At 32.9% G+C, this 25092-nt stretch overlaps 1 protein-coding gene across 2 annotated transcripts in view; it reads right to left on the bottom strand.

Annotated features, from left to right (window-relative positions):
• Positions 1-7993, bottom strand: part of LOC129746164 (uncharacterized) — a 48492-nt gene extending 40499 nt beyond the window's left edge. For both annotated transcript variants that reach the window (XM_055739682.1, XM_055739683.1), the window contains exons 1-2: positions 7645-7993; positions 7447-7588 (exon numbers count right to left, since the gene is read on the bottom strand). In XM_055739682.1, coding sequence (XP_055595657.1) covers positions 7447-7588; positions 7645-7735 — 233 coding nt within the window. In that variant the 5' untranslated portion in view covers positions 7736-7993. The remainder of the gene's footprint in view (positions 1-7446; positions 7589-7644) is intronic.
• Positions 7994-25092: the final 17099 nt, after the last annotated feature.

Here is a 25092-nt window from a genome sequence, read left to right as displayed (position 1 = left end):
CACGAGTTGAAAGTCTAGAGTTGAGAGTCAATAGATGAAAGTAAGGAGTCATAGGTTGTAGAGTCAAGTATAAAATGTTAAGTTTCCAGACTTTGAAATTGGAAATTGAGAGTCGAGGTTCAAATGTGAAGAGTCATGTTTCAACGCCACGAGTTGATAGTCTAGAGTTGAGAGTCAATAGATGAAAGTAAGGAGTCATAGGTTGTACAGTCAAGTATAAAATGTCAAGTTTCCAGACTTTGAAATTGAAAATCGAGAGTCAATGTTCAAATATGAAGAGTCTAGTGTTAAGGCCACGAGTTGAAAGTCTAGAGTTGAGAGTCAATAGATGAAAGTAAGGAGTCATAGGTTGTAGAGTCAAGTATAAAATGTCAAGTTTCCAGACTTTGAAATTGGAAATTGAGAGTCGAGGTTCAAATGTGAAGAGTCATGTTTCAACGCCACGAGTTGATAGTCTAGAGTTGAGAGTCAATAGATGAAAGTAAGGAGTCATAGGTTGTAGAGTCAAGTATAAAATGTCAAGTTTCCAGACTTTGAAATTGGAAATTGAGAGTCGAGGTTCAAATGTGAAGAGTCATGTTTCATCGCCACGAGTTGATAGTCTAGAGTTGAGAGTCAATAGATGAAAGTAAGGAGTCATAGGTTGTAGAGTCAAGTATAAAATGTCAAGTTTCCAGACTTTGAAATTGGAAATTGAGAGTCGAGGTTCAAATGTGAAGAGTCATGTTTCAACGCCACGAGTTGATAGTCTAGAGTTGAGAGTCAATAGATGAAAGTAAGGAGTCATAGGTTGTACAGTCAAGTATAAAATGTCAAGTTTCCAGACTTTGAAATTGAAAATCGAGAGTCAATGTTCAAATATGAAGAGTCTAGTGTTAAGGCCACGAGTTGAAAGTCTAGAGTTGAGAGTCAATAGATGAAAGTACAGAGTAATAGGTTTAAGAGTTGATCAATAAATCTCAATGTTCCAGACTTTAAAATTGAAAATACAAAGCCAAGGTTCTAATGTGAAGAGTTTAGTGAAAAAGCCTTTAGTTAAAAGTCACGAGTTGGGATTTAATAATTAATAGTAGTAGTCGTAAATTTCAGAGTCAAGCGTCAAATGTCAAGGTGCCAGAGTTAAAGCTTTAAACGGCAGTACAGTCAAAATTTGAATCTTGGGAGTTTAAAGTCAGGGATCAATATGAGTGTAGAGAAGGGAGCGAATGTGGTGGTGTAGGGTAGGAATAATAAGAAAATGATTAATAGTATGATTAAAAAAAAAAAGAGGACCATTAGGATTTATCGTTTACTGAACAAAATTGAGTTCAGTTTAAAACAGTTTGATACTGATGTTGATGCAATAAAATAAGCGTGAATGGTAGTAGTGTTCGTATATTGATGAAATGTCAAATAGCATTATTTACCACAGTATTGGTGTTCGATTACGGCCTTATCAGAGAAGAAAAGAGAACGAAGCTGTTACGTCAGTCTGTAAACTAACTTTAGTGACGACAGTCGCGTTTCGTGAACTCCGCGTCTGAGCGGAGCGATTAAAAAAAAAATGAAGATTACCACAAATGTTATTTTGCAAATATTATTCAAATTTCGCATTTTATTCACTCTGTTTTGTTTGTAAAATGTTACTTCGTCCTTTGTGCTTATATCGGACCTATTTATTTTATTGGAATTTATGAAATACCCGCATGAGGGGCTTAACGGTTCAAGATGTCAACCTTATAACATTGGAAATTTGTGCGATAGTTCAACAGGTAATAGTTAACGTATGACAAAAACTATTCAAACAGCAATTTTCTGTTATCAAGCGCACACATAATATTTTTAATGCATTTTGATGACACTATCGATAAATTAAAAAAATATAATCTGAAATAATTTCATTCAGTTCAGCAGCAATAAGCTGTTCAAATGCTCGGTGACTAATGATTGTGTGTGACCCATGATAGTGGGGGGACTGGAGTTCAACTTAAGTTTTAATCGATGAACCCCATTTGTTTTCCCATATCGATTTGGGATGATTTGATAATCTTCTTGAGGCCAACGATCTGGAAAGTGGGTAATGATTATCATCCCATATACAGGGAGGTCGCGGAAAGCGGTCTGTGAAGGAGGTTGCATCGCAGAAAACGGCTTTTTCTGGAACAAATAAAAAAACGAAGGAACTGTTGTGTTTGCTTTTAAGCAATAGGTCAATAAGAAAAAAAAACAATTTCACTCACGCAAAAAACAACTGTGCTCGAAATCTGCACGCTCAAACCATTGAAGAAGGTTCCCACGGGTGGGCAACTCGTGCTGAAATTGTCCTTTTTCATCAAAGTACCGTGAATTTATGCTTAAATGTCGATAAAAACTATGTGGATGCTAGTTTTAGAGAAACAATGACGAAGTTTATCCTTATCATAGTATTTTCGACAACACATGTAAGCAATTTTAACAACACAAATCGTGCAACATCAAAATATCATGCTCATGGTAATTTGGACACGAGGAAATTACTATGAGCTGTCAAAGTTCGCATAGTAAAAATACTGTGTTGTAGTATTATAGCCCAGATTTTTGGTAGAAATAACTAAATCATGGTTGAAAATACTAAATCATGGACATAGTCCATAGGTCGGCAACCTGCGGCTCTTTGGATAGAAATCTGCGACTCTTTAGCTCACTGCGCAATTTTAGAATAAAATATTTATAAATTTGTGCTATATCGATGAATGAGTCTTATGACCTATCACACGGATTTTTGAGGTCATGAAAAAATCTTAATGTAGGAACAAGGGAAAATAACTGCTGTTTTCAAACAACAAAAACTAAAATCAAATTATTAGTTTTCAACACGCGGGTATACTTTGGAATCAACGAACACAAAAGTTGAGCTGTAGTTAACAGAAAAACCAATTTTTTTTTCAAATAGTTTTTTTTATAGATAGCCTCTGTTTTGTTTATAAACAAAGTAACCCTCATCAAATGTCATGTTTTAAGCACTCGCAAGCACTCTTTTGTCCTGTATGGAAAATGTTTAGTTAATACTTCCGAAATCGTATTTGAATTTATCAACCAGTTCGAAAACTATTTGAAACTTTGACGCACAACAACATACATTTTTTAGAAAAACTACCTCAATCCAATCCTATTTATCTGAATTGAAAACGATAATTTTATGGTATCAGAATATATATATCATAAGCATTTCAGATTTTCCCTGTTTCAATCGGACTTGCTCGAATTTTATAGTAAAAACTGGAAAATGCCCGGTCCGGTCCGATTGCTGAAGGAAAAGGTCCGGTTTTCTCCAGGGTTATTCACAATTTTTACGAAATTCCAAATTTTCGACTTGTTTTATCGAAATAATTGCGCAATTAATTTTTTTTTTGGATTTGTTAGATAGGTTTGAATGCCGCTGATGTGCATTGGTAAAAATTGTTTTTCGTGTGTTTATTTTTCAGCTTTTCTCTTGGTTTTATATGGAAAATACCTATATTTTGGCTGGATTTGCCCGGAAATTACCTGATTTTGAGTTTAAAATCAAGAAACCATATGCCCAGATTGGCCTTGTCTTGATATATAGAAAAAATCTGACAAGCTTACTTACTGAAAAGTGATTAGTTACATGAAATTTAAACACAAAACTCCAAAACAATGAATTGAGAATTAAAAATTAAAGTTTGACAGCTTTAGGAACTCGAAACAGAATAAATGAAAATTTCAATTCTGAAAATCTATTTGAAAACTTTATCACAGGCTAACACTAATCAATAACCTTTACACTCCGACGTATTTTTTTATACAGTTAAACTTTATGAATTAATAAAAAAGTAAACCTTTGTAAAGTAAAGTCTTTGAACACATTTAAAAATTCAAGTGTTATGCCTGCAGCCAAGATTTACTTAAAACCGAAATTTTGAGCGAAGTTTACCCAACGGACCTAGTTTTTTTTCATTTTTCAATACCGTTGATTTATTTTATTCGAAACTTTGAAAGTATCCTTGAACTGATTCTATCAATTCAAATGTACTGTTGCTTTATTTTTTGTCCAAATTTTCAATGAAGCCTTCAAAATAACATTTTAACAGATTTATACTGGTTAAATCACATATTTTTCACAGTAATATAAGCTTAAGCAAGCATTGATGAATAATCTATGTATAATGTATTGAATTTCATTCCTCATTCATGTGGAATTAAATAATTTTTGAATTTTCCAGATGCTTAAAATTCTGAAGACAAGAATTTCGAAAATTCTTAATATGTAATGACAAATGTAAATAGTTATCAGAAGCATATTTTTTGAACATTAAAATTTTCAGCTACATCAATTTTAGTTGAATTTAAACTCATACTTCTGGATTTTGAGTAGGATTAGCTAAATCTGGGAAAATGTCAACAAAAAGCTGAATAATTTTAAGATATATAATTTTAAGATATTTTATTTCCTTTTACATTGATATTTTAAAAGCTTTTCATTGCCGAAGAAATTAAAAATATTCTGCTATGTTGAAATGTTTAACTCTTTTACTTTAACATCATGCAAAGTATTCATTCAACCTAACGCATTAAAATTGATTTAAAATCAAACTAAAGGAGAGTTGACGATTCAGAAGAGTATTCATGTACTTAAAGGTAATCAGAAACAGTTTTTAAAAAAATATCCAAGAGCTAGAAAAAACACTAATGTTCAAAGTTATTTTCATAAAAGTTCATTGTTCATTTATCATTCATATATTCTGTTTTTTTTTAAAATTTAGATAATAAAAACAATGAATCTTTAGTGTGGCTCTTTAAAGCTCTGAAATTTTGAAAATTTGAAATTTTTGGCCTTCTGACTCAAAAGGTTGCCGACCACTGACATAGTCCATTTATCATGACATTATATTTGAATAACTTATGTATTTTTTCCGTGTAGTACTAAATAGGGCTGACGATCTGTGAAAGATGCAAATCAGTAAGGGGTACTTAACAATTGGCACTACGGCCTAATATTTAAACAGAAAAACCTACAGAAGCCACATTTTTTTCGATTTTCGAGTTTTGAATTACCAAATGGAACCAGAGTTCTTTCTCAGCCTCCAGCAAGACCAGTCGAGTTTTCGATCTCGGTGCTTGCTGAAAATAAAGGCTAAAACTATTTCTCAAATGCGTATTAAAGTTCGGTGGAGTGTTATACAATGAGTCCGTCACCCGGTGATAAGCCGGAACGTACTCTTCCGGAATGGCTAGACCCAACCAACATGCATGGGAAGCTGTACTACATATTTTTGCGCGCTGCAGATGGACACAATCTACCAAATAACCCGTTTTTGATTGGAAGATCTATCGAAAAACAAGTTGGAAAAATCGAAGGAGCATTCTACGACCGCAACAAGAAATGGTATGTCTTGAAGATCAGGAATAAAGACCAAGGTAGGCATTTACTGCTGCTAAAAAAGCTAGAAGATGGTACTCCCATCGAATTTGGAAGACATCCTACATTAAATAGTAGAAAATTTGTTGTGCGATGTGACGAAGTTAATGGTATGACAGATGAAGAGCTACTTTCCGAATTATCGAATCAAAAAATCACACACGTTCGCCGCATTACGAAAAAAACACGAGATGGTATTGTCGGTACACCAACTTTGGTGCTAACGATAAATTCAACTATTATACCGGAATTTGTGCAATTCGGATTGCTTCGAGTGCGCACCCGCGTTTATATACCACAACCATTGCTTTGTAAACTTTGTTATCGTTACAATCACACCAAAAAACGATGCACATTCGAAAAAGCATGCAGCATATGTTGTAGCACAAAACATGACTCAACTGGATGCCCTGGTACTAAATACTGCCAAACATGCCAATCATCGGATCACTCACCCACAGAAAAAAGCTGTAGGAAATGGATAGAAGAAGAAGCCGTTTTGAGGATGAGCGTGGAAAAAAATGTAACCATAGCAGAAGCCCGTCGCACAATTTGCACCAACTCTAGCTCGACCAGCTACGCATCTATTACACGATCAGGAATAGCACAAAAGAACGCAAATCACCAGCAGCAGAATCAAACCGAACAGCAACAAATGAAACGTGTTCACCAAACAGAAGAATCTGGACCGAAAGCACTTACTGTAGAAAGCCCTCCTCGCAAGCGATCGCCTTGCCCTCGCCAAGCACATGGTGTGCCTACCGAAAGCGATGATACCCTCAACGAGACCAACAAATCATCTTCCTCTGCCGTGAAGCAATACGGCAAAACAAACTCTTCTCTTCCAACCCCTCCTCCTAATCCTAATCCTTTCCAACCTCCTCTCCCTAATAGTGTAAAAATTAAATTAAATAAGCCCCCCGGCACATGAATACTTTTGTAAAGTAAAATGCCTAATAAAACTTAATTTAGAATAAAAAAAAAAAAAAAAAATGGAACCAAGTTTAGCATGGGAGGAATCTTACTATAATGATTTTAAAGTCCATCCCTCCTTCCAGCGGAAAAATATTAAGGAGGTATGGAGGCTTCAATACATTATTCAGCATATATCGGTGCAAAATGGGTTTCTGTAATAATTTGAATTGAGAAAGCAGGAGGAAATAATTTGTTCAAAAATTTGCTTTTATGACTATTTGAGACCTCTTCCTTCTTTCAGAGAGCTGATGGCAAGGATGACTGATCCTGTTTTAGTTATTATTTGATGGCATTATTCCAAAACTTATCAAGCAAAGAGAACCATATAATTACATGGCCAGAGAGTATGGTTCGAAGAGTATTTGCGTTCAATTCGATTCGAGCCCTCTTCTGGAGAAAGGGGAATTTCATACTAATCAAACAAAACTTTTGGCATGACTAGAGAAATTAAAAAAAATTTAAAATTTCAGATTTTTAACAATTCATAATTTGAGAAATAAAAATTCAAATCAAGCTTAAAAAAATAAGAGCTTTACATTTAATGATTTATTTATTAGAGATTACATCTTTGTAATACGAGACTGAATTTGCAGCTTTTAAGGGGTTGCTTCTGAATCATGTTGAAATGTTATGTTAAATTATAAAAAAACCGATTAAAATTGTGTAGTTTTCAAATATTTATATGATTTTTCGACGGTGTAGCAAAACACACTGGGTCAGCTAGTAAAAAAATTGCCTCTTTGGAATCAAAATTCGAGGGATCGTTGTTGATTAGTTTAATATTTAAAACTCCGTAGATTACTATTCTACCTTTTTTTAAACTTTTTACAAGTTTTGAAAATTTAACTTTGTTTATACATCAGGACTCACTTGTATTATTGAAATGTTTTTGGTGAAAATATCGATCAACGTTGATTGTTAATTTTTTTTTGTCAATGTAACTCAAAGTTATCTGGGACACTTAAAACTTGAACGGTTTTTCATAAAAGGATTTTTGTTGTTACTATTTGTTTATTGTAACAGGAAATAATGTTATGATTATTTTAATTCATTATTGAATCTTTATTACTTACGGTCCCATAGCGGCATAGTTTTCCATGACCCATCGGAAGTAGCAGACTCTTGGTAGTTCACCTACCATACACTGCCGATCACATTCTAAACCGGGATACACTTTTATCTCTTGAATGGACGAAAGCTTGTGCCATACATTTTCTGAAATCCAAATGATCTTTAATATCTTGCTTTCACTTTAATATCACATCACTTACTGGAATCAGTAAGAATTGGAAACCCCAAAGGTATTATATCACAAAGAGACAACGCGATTAACACTGTAAAAATTATAACCGGTCGAATCATTTATTGAACTTTGGTTGTTAAAATCCTTAAAAACTTAAAACTTCTTGCAAAAATTCACTTGCACTTCTGCTCCTAATCACAGTTTAATAGCCAATGAACGTCTGGTGGAAGAATTTCGCAAAATCTATCAGGGATGGGAGATTTTATGCTCCAATGCAGCTTCTCGTGGAGCAGGTTTTTTTCCTTGTTCTGGTGGTTGATAAGAGCCATTTAATTGTCAGGTACCGTTTAGTGCATTTCTTTTTCGATTTTGGGCAACGCGCACTGACTGCGCGAGTACGATTAATGACTCTCTTGCTACTATATCAGCGTGCTTAATTTATGACTCGCCTTACTCAAGCTCAATCTGTTTTATGAATAAGGTCAGGTTTTTGATAGTAAATATGACTTAACGCATGTATGGAATAAAACGTACGAAGGCAATAATAAATACAAAAATTTATCATTTCTCAGCTTCTGAAGGTTGAATTTCTTCTGAGCAATCAACTTCTGTTGATGATAAGCTCCGCAAGCTGCTGGCTATCATTCTTCCTAACCCGTCAACGAAGAAATTGTTGTTCGAAAATCCTTTCATGCCGGAAGCGTTTGGTTCTTATCAGTGGATGAAGTTTTTTGTTCATTTTCCCATTTGAATGGTTTTGATTTTCTTTTTCTTCGGGAAAGATTTTGGCGCGTGAAATTCATCAATTAGAAGAGTTGCGCAGAAGCATTCTTAGGCAGAAAAATTGACACTGGAAATAACTGTGAATCGGAACTTATAGAAATAAATTCCTTTTTTCAGCATGAACTAGAACTGTTGTTTACACATTCAACAACCGAAAATCATGTATCGTATAATTTATTGCAATACGTCAGGCTAAAACCCGGAAGGTTTAAGCACTCATTAGCATCCAGCTGGAACATTGATAAACGATGCATGCTAATTCCGGATGCGATTATTTTTCCAGCAGCACATTCATTTATCCACATTATTTTTCATCCAATTCTGGCAGAACATTTAAATTCATTTGGACAATTTTTTTTTTGCAAAACTTAACAAAGGACTAGGTTCGCTCATTTGATATGCAAACTGCGGGGCTTTCTTTTTTTGCTTTTTAATTAGCTATCAGAGGCAGCAGATTTTTTTTTTGTCCTGAAGGCAGAAGCCGGGCAAGCATTGTTGCACCACTATCTGTTCGTTAAATATAAAAATAAACGAAATCGAGCTCGCGTTCCTGCAGAAAACGAGCTTGAATTCAACAGAAGAATCGTTGAGAAATAAATAATCGAATTTATGTTGACAGTAATTTGCTCATCGCTTAATCCAAACAAGTGAAATAAAATCTTTTCAACACAATTTTTCACCCAACCCTCAAAATTTCAAAAACTAAAATGTAGGGTGTCCAATTATGCCTAAGCACAATTTAAAATGAACAGTTATAAACACGATTTAGGAGCAAATCCATTTTTTTCTCACTTTTATGTTCTCTATATTAAGTCTTCTTTAACAGTTAATCAACGAAAAAAAATGAGATTCCAGTCTCATTTGTCAGTATTTGTCACCACAACCAACATGACATGTCCAGCAACAGAGTCATAAATTTCTCACAAGATCGAGAGGAGACCAAACACAGAGAAGATGAAAAGATCCCCTGAATACTTCAGTAAAATGAATTATAATTGTCTACCAGCACACTTAAAATTCATAATAAACAATGTCAGTTTCAAACGTCAACTCAAATTTCATATAAAAAACTACTTAGAGAACTATTTATTAAAGCTATGATCATTTATAATCCGGGCAGTTACAAGCGTATGTATTTTAAAAACAATTCATTTGAACGAAAAACTTTCTATGGAGGAAATGAAGGTGTTAATTTGATATTTATTGTAAACATATAAAAAAACTCTTAATTAAAAAAAATAACGTTATCAAAAAATTTCTTTTTTTTTTAATTTTTGCACACTTTTTTCAGTCATGTTCTGATCTATTATTTTTAAGCAAAACCTTTGCAAAATCATGATATTTTATACCCCTGGAAACCCCAATTGGAATCTGGTTCTTTTCATGAGAGAGAATGTTATCTATGGAACTGCTCACTATAAGTTATTTATTTGATGTCTACTAGTAAGGCAACACTTTTTGCCTGCCGGGATCTGCATTTAGTTACTCCCAATAACCATACTCTTTTTATCATAGTTGAGATCAAGGGTTCCACTCCAATGCTTGGTTTAAACTTCGTGACTATCCTAGAGAGGCTCCTTTTACTTTAAATCAACAGTTCATGAGTTTTTAAGTCAACAATGATGAATTTCCGGGGCGATTGTGCAAAATTATTTTTATCATGTCCTTTTGCATCGTAAATATCTCAAACATACGTAAATTTAAAAATCTGAAAAAATAGGCAAGATAGCATAGCATAGCATAGGGTGACTACACACATCTTGCATTGGCTGATACACGAGGTACAACTAATGATCAATCCCGACACGAGATGCAAAAACATGTATCTGGGTTCAATACTCGTTTCAAGTGCTGATATTGAGTATTCGTGTGATACCACAATGCACACCGTGGCAAGTCAATGTAATCATAGAGGGGATGGTCTGAAACAGCAAAATAAACTTTTCAGTGGACAAAATAAACAAACTACATACAGTGGATGCTGTTTTCAGACAGGAGAGGGGAGGGTTTTTTATGTTTACGGGAAATCCTACTTGGCAAATAGGATTGATGAAAAATAATGTTATGCATTATAAATAAATACAAAAATAAACAAATAAATACAAAAACAATGGAACGAGCTCACCAATTTTGTGATGTATCCAGCTGAGTTCATGGGGACCTTTCTAAGATGTGGAACCAACTGACCACCTTTCGAAAAACTAAGGCCAATCCACGCACATTGAATAACACTTTATTTTTACAAATTTTCACATTTAAAAAAAAATTTCGGTTCAATTTTTCTTAACCGAAAGAAAATTGACATGTGCAAAAAAAAACACGACCGCACTTCACAAAGGCTTGCTTAGCTTTTCATCTGAAAAAATAGGCAAGATAGTCCTTTTAATAACCAACATAACGCTGCTTAAGATTTGCACATCCGAGTGCTACTAACGTTGCTATCACCGAAATAAAGTGCCCGGATACTAAATGATCATAGCTTTATGAAACAACAATAAAACATTCTAGATCGTTGAACCTGCAGTACACCAGTTTGAAAAAAGTCCACCAAAAAAGACAGTTGCTCAAATTTAAAATTCAAATTCCGATTGCTTTGATGCACAAATAGTTTAATCATTCGATGTGATTTTCACTACCTAGAAAAGTGTATAGGGGGAAGTGTTCCTAAATGCGCATGTTGGGAAATATGCGCATACAGCCGATTGACGATATGGCTGGATATTCATCATATCTAATCAGTGCAGTTTTATGGTAATACGCTTTTAACACATGGCATGATAAAATTAAATTGTTATATAATGTCGAAAAAAATTAAAAATTCAAACATGATTTTTGTCAGTTTTGTTAGAATATATTGAACTTTAATTATCGTGCGTACAGATTCTGTGAATAAAAGTTTTAATGGTTTTTCTTTCTTATTCATATGGAAATCGGAAATTCAACAAATTGATGCTTTTGGCAAAGTTGTAAATGATAAGATATTTGAATAAGAGACAGATTCTGAATGCCCATATCAAGGCAGGTTAAATGCCTATATCATGAAATATAGATTAGTCTTATAAATTTTTTACTTTTTATCATTTAAACATTAAATCAACGCTCAAATCACGATCTTACAGCGAAAAACGAAGAACTTCATACTGATCCGATAAAAATACGATATGAACAAAAAATTACCATGAAAAATGGCCATATGGCATACTTAACTATGATTCATGCTAAAGAACTAGTGATGTAAAAAATTTCACCAAAATTTCGACATTGACGTATGCCTAACATCCGTTTCTACCATTTTCAATTAAATAATATCACAATATTTCAAGTGTTAATGAAATATAGCTAAAAACATAAATATGCGCATTTAGCCCGCCAGTTTCGGAAATCGGCTATTTTGACTTCTTTTATTATAAAATTATTTTCACAAAACCTGTATGAGATTTTAACAGAAAAATTGCTCTAACGTATATAAAACAGATGTCCGCTCATGTGTATATAGTTTTCAGGCTCCTTTCTTTTGGAATATGGGAGAAAATGAGTACTTTCCTTAATATGCGCATATAGCCCGCCTCTCCCCTAACTCGCAACATTTTCGGAAATTTCTAGCATTTTCAACGTTGGAATCTTTTTCAGGCTACTCATTGACAATCTGAAGGAAAACCATCAAATTTTGGTCGACGAGCTTGAGCAACAAACGTCTTGAAAAAAAAAACAAAGTAACAAACGTCTTTCAGGGTGGGTAAAACGGACACATCGGTTTGATACTCCATATGCTTTCAGGAGACCTTGGCAAGAGCAATTGATTGTCATAAAGTACTCACGATCTGAAACAGGCCATAAAAGCTGTTACAGATATTTGAGCAGCGGCTAGACCAGCCAAGGCAAGGTACTTTAAGAGTACCGAACCTCAGGGCCGGCTAGCTACTGGGTAACCAAGGACTTTACGGATAAAAGACACAAATCTGGAATTTTCATGTTTCAATGTTTTTTTTTTATTAAAGTTTTCTTGTGGCGTGTTGTCTGTGTGTATAAAACAATGTTCTGTGTCTTGTGTGGCGTGTATTTGGCTCACTAACCGTGGTTGTGCTGCAGTTGCTGTTGTGTCACGACGTCGTTGTCCCGGAAACTCCGTTCCGGATTCAGGAGGGCCGTCGATTTAATGGCGTATCGACGGGGTGCCGAAACCGTCGGCGCCAGCGGGCGTTGCTGGACTCGGCCGTTGTAGGCGTCTTCCTTCTTTGACGTTTGATCGGCCTGCCCACGAGAGTGCCTTGTATCCGGACAGGCCGAGAAGGGAAGTCCTCCTTAGAATTTAGAGTTCCGCAGGACCCGAGGACGATGATGCTGGTCTTTTACGTTTAGCCGCGAGACCACTAAGGGTTTGCGGGCCGATCCATGTAGCAGTAGAACACTTATCTCTCGGGTGAAATCCTTGGATGTTCACGAACACTGTAAGGGAACCGACTTAACTCACGGACGCCTGATTTAGAAGAGAGCTCGAAATATGGAAGCATGCTTCCTTTTCGACATTTTCATTCCATTTTCCATTTGATCCTCCTTTCCTTCTCTGTTGGTTGACAGCAGCCAGCAGAAAAATGTAGCCTACTGTGGTGCTATCTTGTTATGAGACTAGACAAGGAACATGAATTTTCTAGAGCTAAACAAACAAAACTACAAAATTAAAACAAAAATCAAACGATTTGTAACCAACCGGTTACAAAGCTGCTAAAGTTGATCTACTGTAAAAACAGCCCTGTAAAATACGAAATTACGAAAAGCGCACTTTTCCGCAACCTGATTCAGACCATTTGGTTCCATTTCGGATTAAAAATATTCTCAAATGCTTACTCACAAAAATATATACTAGTACAGCAATTTTTTCGACAATATCTACCTTTTCTGCGCAGGGTCCGTTTTATCCGACCATTTTTTTTAAACTGTAATTTGCAAGGATGTTCTATATTGCTAAACAATTATTTTTGATATTTTCCATTTCCGAATTCAGCAATTTTGTTTATTTTTGAGTTAAAGTTTAGAGTGCTTCATAATTTTAGGAGTAAAAGTTTTAATAAAATGCATAAATTTAATGTTTTTAAACCTGCAATAAATTTCTTGCCATGTATAAGCCTTTTCTTTTTCTCTTTCCTAAAAACATCATCATTTGAAATTGTTCTTTTTCAGTACCACTACTACAACTTTTACTTTTGGTAGTTTAAACGAAATAATCCATTATCAAATAAAGTCTACAAAACATTTGGAACTGTAAAATAAACATCATTTTTGTTTCTTCTGCGAAACCGAGCCAGCTGATGGTTTAAGTGCCAATTTATGATTTTTTTTAGAGATGTTTTTCGTTGAACAACTTTGTCAAAGACCGTAACTTCTTATCTTATCAGATAAATAAGTTATTAGCTGTTTAACAGGGGTATGTCTTTTCGCATTGATAAACGATAAATTCAATGGACATCACTGCTGGAGCCTCGCGAAGTATTGCATGAAAAGTAACCACACTGAACCCAAATTTACTCTTAAAATACACATGATTTTTTACTTAAAAACAAGGATCCAGTGATTTTCTTCCATTCTAGTACGACATATACATTTCACTAGGCAGTCACCTAAATTTCAAGTGAATTCATCCACATTCACTTCAGTCGTCACATGAATTTGAAGTGAGAAAAAATATTCACTTCCCCATCACTTGAATTTCAAGTGAATGTCGGATTGTAATTGTGTATATTTTCAGAGTTCAAAATGGCAAATTCTGAAGAGCAGCGTTTAAAGCTTATGCTGAATTTGGATTTTCCCAATTCTTTACAAGGCGATTTTGGCGGTAGTTGGTGTTAAACGTGATGTAAGAAAAAGTTATTTAAAGGTGTTATCATGTTTCAGCTTGTGGGTTGAACTGGACAGATTTTCTGGTTTGCAGCAGGGAAGATTTAGAAGTCACAGTATCCGCAGTAACCGATCTGCCTTCGGATTACGATGGAATTTTCCAATCGATAAATTTATTGCGAAAGCGTAATGTAAGTATTTGAAATCGAAGTGGTGTTCTATAAATAATCTTTTATTAAAAAACGAGAGAGACAATTAACTTGAAACTTACTTAGAAATTCAGATAAATTTGACTCGAAAATCATAATGTACTTTACTTGACCGGTCATTTAAATGAATTCACTTGACCCATCGTTTGAAATTCAAATTAAATTACGTATGGCTAGAATTTACTACAGATTTCACCTACTTTTTAAGTGAAAATTATTTTGCGGGCATGCAATATCTCACTAGGCACCCAGCATTGATGTCAATTGAATTTATTATTTTTCAATGTTTAAAGGCATACTCTGATTAAACACCCGATAACTTTTTTGCCTAATAAGACACAAAGTTACGTTCTTTGACATAGTTGTTCAGCGGAAAATTTTCCTAAGGAATTTCATAAATCAGCACAAAAACCATAAGAAGGCTCGATTCCATAGAAGAAACAAAAATAATGTTGATTTTTCAGTACAAAATATTCAATTTTCCCATACAAACCTAGAAGTTCAAATTTACTCATGTAAACGTAACCTAAAAATTCTGCAAAAATCATGGATGAATGATAAATGGTTATTGCAATTTGAGCGTGAAAACAAGTCATGTGGAATTTTGAACTATAACAGTAGTGTTTTCATCTGACAGGTCTAACCGCCGGATTGTTTTATTTTTATACCTTTTTATGACGCCTCTTTACTAAGATAAGCTCTGTTTATGTGCTCAACACATGAAAAGTTTAAACGCCACTTTAAAACAATTCAATTATCAAATTAATCAAAGAAAAATCCACCACTTGCCACGAAACTAAAACAAAATAAAACAATAGTTCAAACCTGACTAGGGTAAGTGAGCCCTATTTTGGCATGGTCCTTTTCTTGGCATGCCAACATGTCTTTTCATGTTTTTCAGGTCCAAATTGAGCTTGAAAAAATTTGAGTATATTTTCATGGCGAAGAGAATAATTTGTTTCAAATCTGTGCATACCGAATTTTTTGAATCTTTGTACTTTAATAAAGAAGTAATTTTTTTTCGATCTGCATCCGAGGAAATTATGTTGGAAATCATCGTATGAAAAACAGATGAACTCACCTTTCTAGTGCAACTGTAAAATTCACATGCGATTTCAAACGCGGACATTCATTTGAAAAATTTGCAATAAACACTCATGCTTACAGTTAAACTCGACAAAAAATCAAAAAATACTAGATAGACCAAAGAGTGAATATTTATTGAGGATTTAAATAAAAATTTAAAACTAATTTTGTTCCTTTTCTTGGCATGCAACTTCAATCGAAATACACCACCAGTGTTGGAAGCTGGAAAAAATACATGTTCATTAAAGAGGTATTTTTGGGCTGATGTTTTCCCCAAAACTTCATTTAAAACTACGCACAAATGTTTTCATACTAATTGGGTTGTATGATAAGACCGTTTCTATCAACTTAAGCTTTGAAATAAGTTGGAGAACATAAGTAATTCGACTAACTAAAAGTCATATCCAAGCATTGAAAATGCAAAAATCGCTATTTGGGAACCATGAATCGAAGGTACATTGGTATGCGTGCTAACAGCATTTCCATTGCAGTCTGCCGAGCAAAAGCCACGTGGTCTCCTACAGAACACAGTGGTTTGAAATATAAAAAAAAACTAAGTTAACTTAAGATGTTTTTCTTATCCAAAAATTGTTAGATCGATGGCAATTTATGACTTTAGTATATAAAATACACAATTAATTGAGTTTTGGAATCGTTTTCTATTGCTTGGGAACCATATACTCAGAGTTTTTTTTGGATTTTTGTTCTATTTTTTTTCTTGGAAACAGAACCTGGAAGTTCAGGAAAATATCGTTTTCTTTCCAATTATTTTTTAAACTATGTGAGTCGATTTAAAAAATGTTTACAGCAAGGTTTACATTATAACATCTTTTTGGCGTATCAATCCACTGCGCAACGCCCCGGGCATTCGAGATGGCTCTTGCCAGAAGCTCATAATCTCAGCTAACAAATTCAAAAGGGCAAAATTTTAAAATACCGTTCAAGGAATTTTTCAATTTCTTACTTTATGGAGCCAAACTCCACAATATGAAGACAGTTGTTTGGTAGTGAAAATAACCCTATGTGTCGCAATCGCATTGCGGAATTTCTGGACTTCCGACTTTTTGAAATGAAAGCTTATTTTGTGCTTCCCTTCCAACCAAGTTCATCAATGTTTTCAAAAGCCTTTTTGTTGTATGCGTGGCGCCCGGTGTTCCATCGTCGCATAGAACTTTACGCTCAGCTGACGTCATTCTGTCAGTGGCCTTATATTCAGAATAGCCAACGATTCTGTTAACTGTCAATTGAGCCTTGTTGGTAAAGATCTATTGCACTCTGCTGGTGGCCAAGAATCGGATCATAGAAACGGAAAACAATTGGTACGGCGGCCAAGTAATTGGAGCACCGCAGTGAGTACTTTGCATACATTTTGCTCACATTATTGAAAGTTCCATAGAGAACACATATTTTTGTTGAACTCTAAGCAAGTTAGCAAGTAAATTCTTCAAAGGGTGTTCTATGGTACACTCAACAGGAAGGTTGGAATGTCGAAAAAAAGGGTAAACCATGCCTTAGGTGCCAAGGTCGGGTACATTTACCCTATGTAGAAGAAAGAATCAATGTCCTTATTCGATTTGAGTCTATCCACTTTTTCACGTAACCTTCATGTGAATATTTTTTTCAGTGCAGAAAATTCTTCATCGCACACTTACCTCTCCATACAAAAAGTCTTTAAAGTTTGCAGCAGTTGCTTTTGCTGGTTCGAGTTCGTGAAACATTGCCGAAAGAACGGATTTCGGAAAATAACTAACAACACAAGCATAGAACAGTTGTATATGAATAGCGGTTTTTTTTATTATTATCAGCATTCATTATTTGTTTTTTTTGTGTTCGTTTCAGATGAGTTATTAATTTTACACATTACCGTACAGAATATTTTTTCTCCAATGCTTATTGATTTTGTATTGAAACATTTGCACTATCTAAGGTTTGTTGTATAGGGTAAGTGTCCCTGGAAAAATTAATATTGGCAATAGCTTTCTGTTAGAAAAGCACTTTCACAAAATAAATCTACTCATTCGAATGTCTTTCGCACCCGAACACTTTAACATATGCTTTACATTTTCATTAGTCTTATGTTAGTTAATAACACATTGTTATTTTTTTGTTTTTTTTAAACTTCCCATGAGATACTATACAAAAAAGTGCTTTTTACAGGGATTTCTATTTTTACTATATAAATTGATCAACTTTCCCTAGGGCCATATTCTCTAACAATGCTACTTGTGAGATGGAAGATAATAAATACTGTTCACGTTTTTATTTACAATTGGAAACGTTTCTGAAACGTCACTCGAGGCGTTCGTTCGCCGGAAATGAGATTATCGAAAACGCCACGTGGCCGGTTTTTGTAAGCTATGGAAGTTGAGGATGACTCTCGTTTTTTTTTTTATTTCTGTCGGCTGCTCCAGCAGACACCCACCTACCCTGTGCCTGCACACATACACACAAACACTAAGCGTCAGTATAAATGTTTTCGGACCCCAAAAGATTCTGGCCTTTTCCGCTGAAATAACGCGCACACGAATGCGCTGCATCATCGGGTCCAATGATGGAATTCAAGGCGCACGAGGAAAAAAAACCAGCCGAAAATTAAATTTACATTTCATTTTACTCCATTTTAACCGTCCATGCATTGTTCCATCCGGTTGCTCCAGAGATGTCGGTATAAATGTATGTGTTTCGTTTTTGTTGTTGTTCTTCGCCAGCCAGCCAGCCAGTCAGCACCCATTTCTGATGGCATTTTCATTTTGTGCAAGTGAGTGGGCTGTTTTTGCGAGTGTTTTTGCAGTTATTGGGTGCAACTTCATTTTTACATTTTTCTGCACGACTTTTCGCCGGAAAAGTTTGTTCATCAGAAATTTGCAGTCACTTTTTCTGCTCCCAAACAACTCCGGGACACAACCGGCATTGTATTTGCTTTTATGCATTCATGTTCTTTTGAAAGTAGCACTTTACGTCCGACAGACAGTGCGTTATTCGACGAAAATCGAGCGAATTTTACGGCATCGAAAAGCGTGTGAGTTTAATTGACAAAGTTTTTCTTTTAACCTTTCCCTTTTTTATATTTTTTCGTTTTATTTTTTGCATTTTTTCGCTACATTTTCTCCACTCTTTGTCGAATTGATCATACAAAAACGTTTGTTCTTCAATTTAGTTTATTTTTTTTAAGCTTCCAATTTTTTCGATTCCATGTCTTTCAAATTATAAAATTTTAACTACAGTTTTCCACTTAATAAAATATTAAGTGTAATTTCTTTTGGCATATCAGTCTTTATTTTCTTGAAACGATGTTTTGATTGATCCTACGTTTCGATGCTGATTGGCATCTTCCTCAGGGAATTCTATTAATTTTATTGATTTTAATTTTTCTAAATTCTGTGTGTTAATCTATTCTACTTCTTACAATCTATCGTTCTGCTTTAAATTTCTGTGCTTATGTGAAGCTTATTGTCCACTTTTTTCTTCTCTTATCGTCTCTATGTTTTTTAACTAACTGTGGAGAACATATAAATGCAATTCATTGGTTTTTAGCTACACTTTTTAATAGGATACACACTTTTGGATTTCGTATGATTTTTCGTGATTGAACGTTTGAAGCGGTATACACTGGATTCTTTTTTTCGAACGATTGTTGTGTAGGTGCAAAATAACGAAATCGTTTAAAGGAAGTTCTAAACAACCGGGCAAAATTCATCGCTCATTTCGAGTAAAGTAGCCAACTTGGACTGTAAATTGATCATTTCCATCGAGGTAGACCATTATGAGGTGGTTTGGGTGAAATCGGGAAGCTCAAAGATTTGTTTTGGATTGATTTGTTTTGGGTTTTAAGCCATGTTTGTTCCGGAACTTCCGCAGAGTCTCTAGTGCCTGTTTTTGACACGTTCGAAATTCATCTTATTTCGAGAAAATCTTTTAAAAAAGGTCGTTTAAAATAAAACTTGTAATATAAGATCGTATTAAAAAAAACTAGTGTAATTTTGAAAATGGCTACCAATATGGTTACCAGCCTACTTGGGTCATGATGATCTTGATTTTTTGACGTTTTTCTTTGGATTTAGTTTTCTCTGTATTTTTGGTTTTTGAAAGAGTTGAAGATGGATAACTAGGTTGCGCTAAGAGTGGTGATGTCAGTTCTAAAATTGATTGTAATGGGTGTGTTATATATGTGACACATTTCTAAAAATTTTAGACAGTGATAATTGAGCCAACCACAGTCTAAAATTATATTATACCGCTTTAAAAGATCGATCACGAAAAATCATACGAAAATTCAGTAGTGTGTATCCTATAAAATAGATTAGTTTAAAAACAATTAATTGTATTCATATGTTCTCCACAATGAGTTGTAAAACATGGAGACAATAAGAGAAGAAAAAAGTGGATAAGCTGCACATAAGCACAGAAATTTCACGCAGAACGATAGATTGTAAGTAGAAGAATAGATTACCTAACACACCGAATTCAGAAATATTTAAATCAATAAAATTCATAGAATTCCCTGAGGAAGATGCCAATCAGCATCGAAACGTAGGATCCATCAAAACATCGTTTCAAAAAAAAAAAAAAAATAAAGACTGATATGCCGGAAAACAATTACTTTCAATCATCCATTCGACCCATCTAAAAATCTCAAAAATATTAAGGCTTACCTTTAATTAAATTTTTTTAAATTTTTTTTTATCCTTCCGATCATTCTCAAAAAGTTATCCTAGTTTCCAGAATTGTATTTTATTTCAAATTTTCAATGTGTTAAAATGTATTATTTTTCAAACTTCTAATTTTACATCTTTTCAAACATTTCAATTGTTCTAATTGGTGAATGTTTACAAAAAAATTTAACTTTGTTCTCAATTTATTAAAACTTTCTTTTTTAACCTCTTCAAACTTTTATATTTAAACAGTTTTCAAACTTTTCCACCTCATCCTTTCCTGTTTTCTTAATTTTTTCATTCTTTAATTTTCTTTTGTAAATTTAAAGATTGTCAGTTGTTTTAAATTTTTTTTTTGTTTTTTTTGCGTTTTTAGGTTTTGTTTATAATCCTTTTGTTTTCTTATATCTTTGAATCATTCAATTTTTTATCATTTCAATTTATTTATGTATTCCGGATTTCTAAAAAATTTCGATCTAATCAATTTCCGCGAATATCTCATAACCTAAGGCTGCCAGAAGTTTTCCGATACGTGTCCGGGGTATTTCATCAATAAACCTTCGGGCAATATTCGGTCTAATTTTGTAGAAACCTCATGAAAAAAGACTTGAAAAAAAAATAAAAAAAAAAAAAAATTTTAACAAAATTTGTTTTTTTTTGTTTGATTTGGCATATGAAATCAGGTAGGCAAAATTTTTCCAGCACATGTCTGGGCCGGACAAGTCCGGAAAATTTTATTTAAAAAAATGGCCAAATCCGGACATAGAATTTCAAAATGTACGACCAAAAATCTAGGAGATAGTCGTCAAATTTTATCAAAACCCTGAAATTACTCAACAAAAAACCTGAAGAAATTGAAAAATTTTTTTTTTATCAAGACTTATCGACAGATTGCTTAAAACATGTCGTATTGGAGCCATCTAATAAAAATTTTAATGCGCCATTTGTTTTTTTCGTTTGATTTGCTAAATAAAGTGAATAAATCCGGGAATTATTCATTGGAATCCTTGACACTGCGTCGCCGGTGAATAATTAAACTACCGGGAAAACCCGGATAAATCCGGGGAATCGGGCAGTCCGAATATGAAGAGAATGAATCCGGGCAAAATCCGGGCTTTCTTCAACGAAATCTGAGCAACCGGGCTGAACCGGACTTTTCCCAAATTCTGTATTAAATACCCGGGCAAACATGGATTAAACCGAGCAACCTGGCAACTTTTTCCTATCCCTATAGTTTTTTTTAAACTTCTTAATTAGTCAAATTATTCTATATGCCACAAATTATCTTCCATAAATTCTCCAATTTTTCAATATTCAACAATATTATTGATTATTTTTTTAAGGTTTCTAAGTTTTTCCTTCAATTCTGGCAATTTTGATCAATTTTAACCCTCATCTGCTCTGGAGTGTTATTATGACATTATTGGAAGTTTGGTGGTTTGTAACTCTATTTGGGTACATCCAAATGAAAAAAACTTCTGCAACCCCCAACAAATTCATAAAATCTTTAATTTTGCATCAATGCTTTTTTATAAATGCTCCCTGACGGGCCAAAGAAAAAATTCTCTTATCAGATTTGAGTGTCACTCCTAGCTAATCACTATGTCACTCTTGTTTCACAAGCGATTCGTACAAAATTGTTAGAAAGTTGTTTTAATTTTAACACATTTTCACATCTTTAGATTCTCACGATACGAGTCACAGAATTTTAAGGTAATTACTTACTAGAACCGATCAGTTATTCACTTTTCACAAATTTTTCCAATTCAAAAAAGTGGTCAGTTATCCAAAAAATTGGGAAAATTGTGAAATTGTTTCCGGCTTAAGACATCCAGACTTGCTGACTTTTGGATTAATTGATAATCTGCTATTCTGATTTCTCATTTATTAATTTTCAGACTTTTGAGTTTTCGAATTTTCTACCTTTCTGAGCTTATGTTTTTTTTTTAATTTCTGCTGAAATGAACGAACCTTCACCTCATATAACTTCAATTTCTATACAGTAAACAATTTTTTATATTTACCAATTTCTCAAATTCCTCTAATCCCTCTAATTCCTCTAATTGTGCCCTTTTTAATAAAAAGAACACGCCCGTAAAGTTCATGTTGCCAAAATCCAACGGTTTTTTATGTTACTTTTTTGTTTTTAATTTTTATTTCAAACTTATCAAAATTGATGTAAAACATAATATAAGCATTTTTCTTAAATTTGGCTTAATTATATTAGTTTAAAGCAGTAAATCATGGAAAAATCATGTTTTTACTGTTTAAAACTAATATAATGAGCTACATTTCAAAATTTCATGCTAGTATTACAATTTACATTTATTATGATTTATTTGAAATAAAAATAAAAAATAAAAAAGTGACCAAAAATCGCATTTTTTTAATGTTGCCAAAATCGAACGGGGTCTGTACCTTTCAGGAAATTTATTCATAGTTCCTGATCTCTTTTGCAAGTTTTAATTCAAATTTTTAACATAGGTTTCGCCGTTTTTTTAAAAAATTGCAAAGATATGGATGATCAAAATTTCCATCTTTGAACCTAATGTTCCTATTTTGATACTGAACTGGGGCCTTTCATTGGACCTAGAACTAAAATTCTTTTAAAAAGGATGATTTTTCAATAATAAACCCAAAAATTCATTTAATCGTTATTCAAATAATATCATTAAAAAGTATGACAGCTTTTTAATGATGGAAACCACTTAAAACTCTGTATGAATATTTCAACCACTTTCATTCCCAGCCAGCCTATCAAATTTCTTCTTCTTGAATTTCTTAAATACCGCAATTCTTTTAATTCTCTTTATGCTTTGAATGTCTTTTTTTCGATTTCTTCGGTTTCAATTTCAATTTCATCAATTTTTCAGATTTCTGTCAATACTAGAATTGGTATGGCTTTTATGATGGATGATACTTTTTAAACAATTTCTTTTATTTGTACTACCACTCCGATTTTTTTTTTATATTTCTGCAATTTCAAGAATTAGTTCCATTATTCATTTCTTATAATTTCTCTTATGTCAAAAAATTTGTAATCTTCTACGATTTCTTAAAGAACTCAAATTTGCTCAGTTTATCCAATATTAAATTAAGTTTGTTCCCGATTAACCAATATTTTTCCATTATTTTTTTCATTAAGTTTTTTTTTAATATTTCAAAAAGCTTTTTCGGTTCTTTAGTGAGTGTTGTTTTTTATTTTAATGGAATTTTAAAGCTTTTTCCATCTGTTTCAATTGTACTATTATTTTGCCTAAATTTCAAAATTCAACATTCTTCAAATTTCCAATTTTTTTTCCTTCAATTTTTCAAGTTATTGCAACAAGCTATTTTCAATTTATCCAATATTTTAAATTTTTTTATCGTCTTCATACTTTCAATTTTTTTTTTCAATTTTTTTTTACTTTTGTCTTCTTTTCAAATTTTCATGATTTTTCCAGAACTTAAACAGTTTCCTTCTTTTTTACATCTTTCACAATTTTTGTTTTTGTCAATAAGTGTTTTTATTTTTAAAATTTTTAAAGATGTCCCTTTTACTAATCTTAATTTTTGTTCTTAATTTTTCATTTCAAATTTTCATGATTTTTAAGTAACTTAAAAAGCTCCCTTCCTTTTTACATCTTTCACAATATTTGTATCTGTATTGATAGAAATTGATCTGTATCTGTATTGAAAAAATAAAAACACATATTAATGTTGGTTTCTCTTTTTTCGAATCACTCCAATTTTTTAAGATTTTTTTAATTGTTTCGTTGATTAAATTTTTCTATCTATTTTTTAACATTTCATATTAAATTTTTCAAATTTTTAATGATTTTATTTTTTTTTTGCATTTTTCTCATGTTTTCATTTATTCTTATTTATGGTTTAGAAGTTCATTCAATTTTTATTATTTTCAAAGTTTATTATCATGCTCATTTTTTCAATTCAATTACCTATTAGTCTTTTTCCGTTCTGTTTCTAGTTATTCCATTGTTGAAAATATCATGCGTATCGATTTTTTTTAGCTTGAAATATTCAAAATTATTTTCATTTTTTGTGTGAGCTATTTGAGTTTATGTAGGATTTTGGATTTTATTTTTTTTGAATATTTGATTTATTTAGCTTAAGATCGATGGATTTTGGATTTTATTTCCTCTGAATATTTGATTTATTTATTTAAATATTCATCAAAAATATTTCTTATTGATAAAAATTCTCAAGGTGTTCCAATTTTTCATATAACTTAGATGTTTGACATATCTAAAAAATTAAGTTTTTGAAATTTTAAGAAATTTCCTTATTTGCTCAAAATTTCAATATTCCTCAAATATTTAAAGCTTCTACAATTTCTGCCGAATATCGTAAATTTTAAAAATTTTCGATTTTCAAACATTTTGATCCTCATAATTCCTGGCTTTTAATTTCTTATTTATGATTTCAATTTTCGATTTTTTTTTATTTTTGATTTCTGTTTTTTCTGTTTATTTCTTATCTCCTGTTTTTTTACGCTGTCTCTGAACATTGATACCTAATTTCATAAAAAAAATGTGTTTCTTAAGTCGATTGCTCCACTAATTGTTTATATTTACCTATCTTTAGTATTTTAGATTGCCAGGTTATAACCATGCTTGCTCGAATTTAAAAAAATAATAATTGGAAAAGCCAAAAACTATTCTCAAATGCTCTAAGAGCAAGTTAACTCGTGCTGGGAAGAAGTTGTAGAAATTTTGACAATTTTAGCACATTTTGAAAATTTTATCATGCAAATTTTTTTTCAAGATCTGCAGTCGTAAAGTTGTTTAAAACACTTGTTCTATTTTAGCATCCTGTGATGCAAAATAGTCAAAATTGCATCTGTCACATACAGCTGAAATAGAAACAGAAATGTAAAAAAATGGTGCACTAGGATCTTTAAAACATTTATTCATG

Source organism: Uranotaenia lowii, chromosome 2, assembly GCF_029784155.1.
Source record: "Uranotaenia lowii strain MFRU-FL chromosome 2, ASM2978415v1, whole genome shotgun sequence".
NCBI classification, from domain to species: Eukaryota; Metazoa; Arthropoda; class Insecta; order Diptera; family Culicidae; genus Uranotaenia; species Uranotaenia lowii.
Note: the sequence above shows the minus strand (reverse complement) of the source record. Positions and strands in the feature narration are given on the sequence as shown.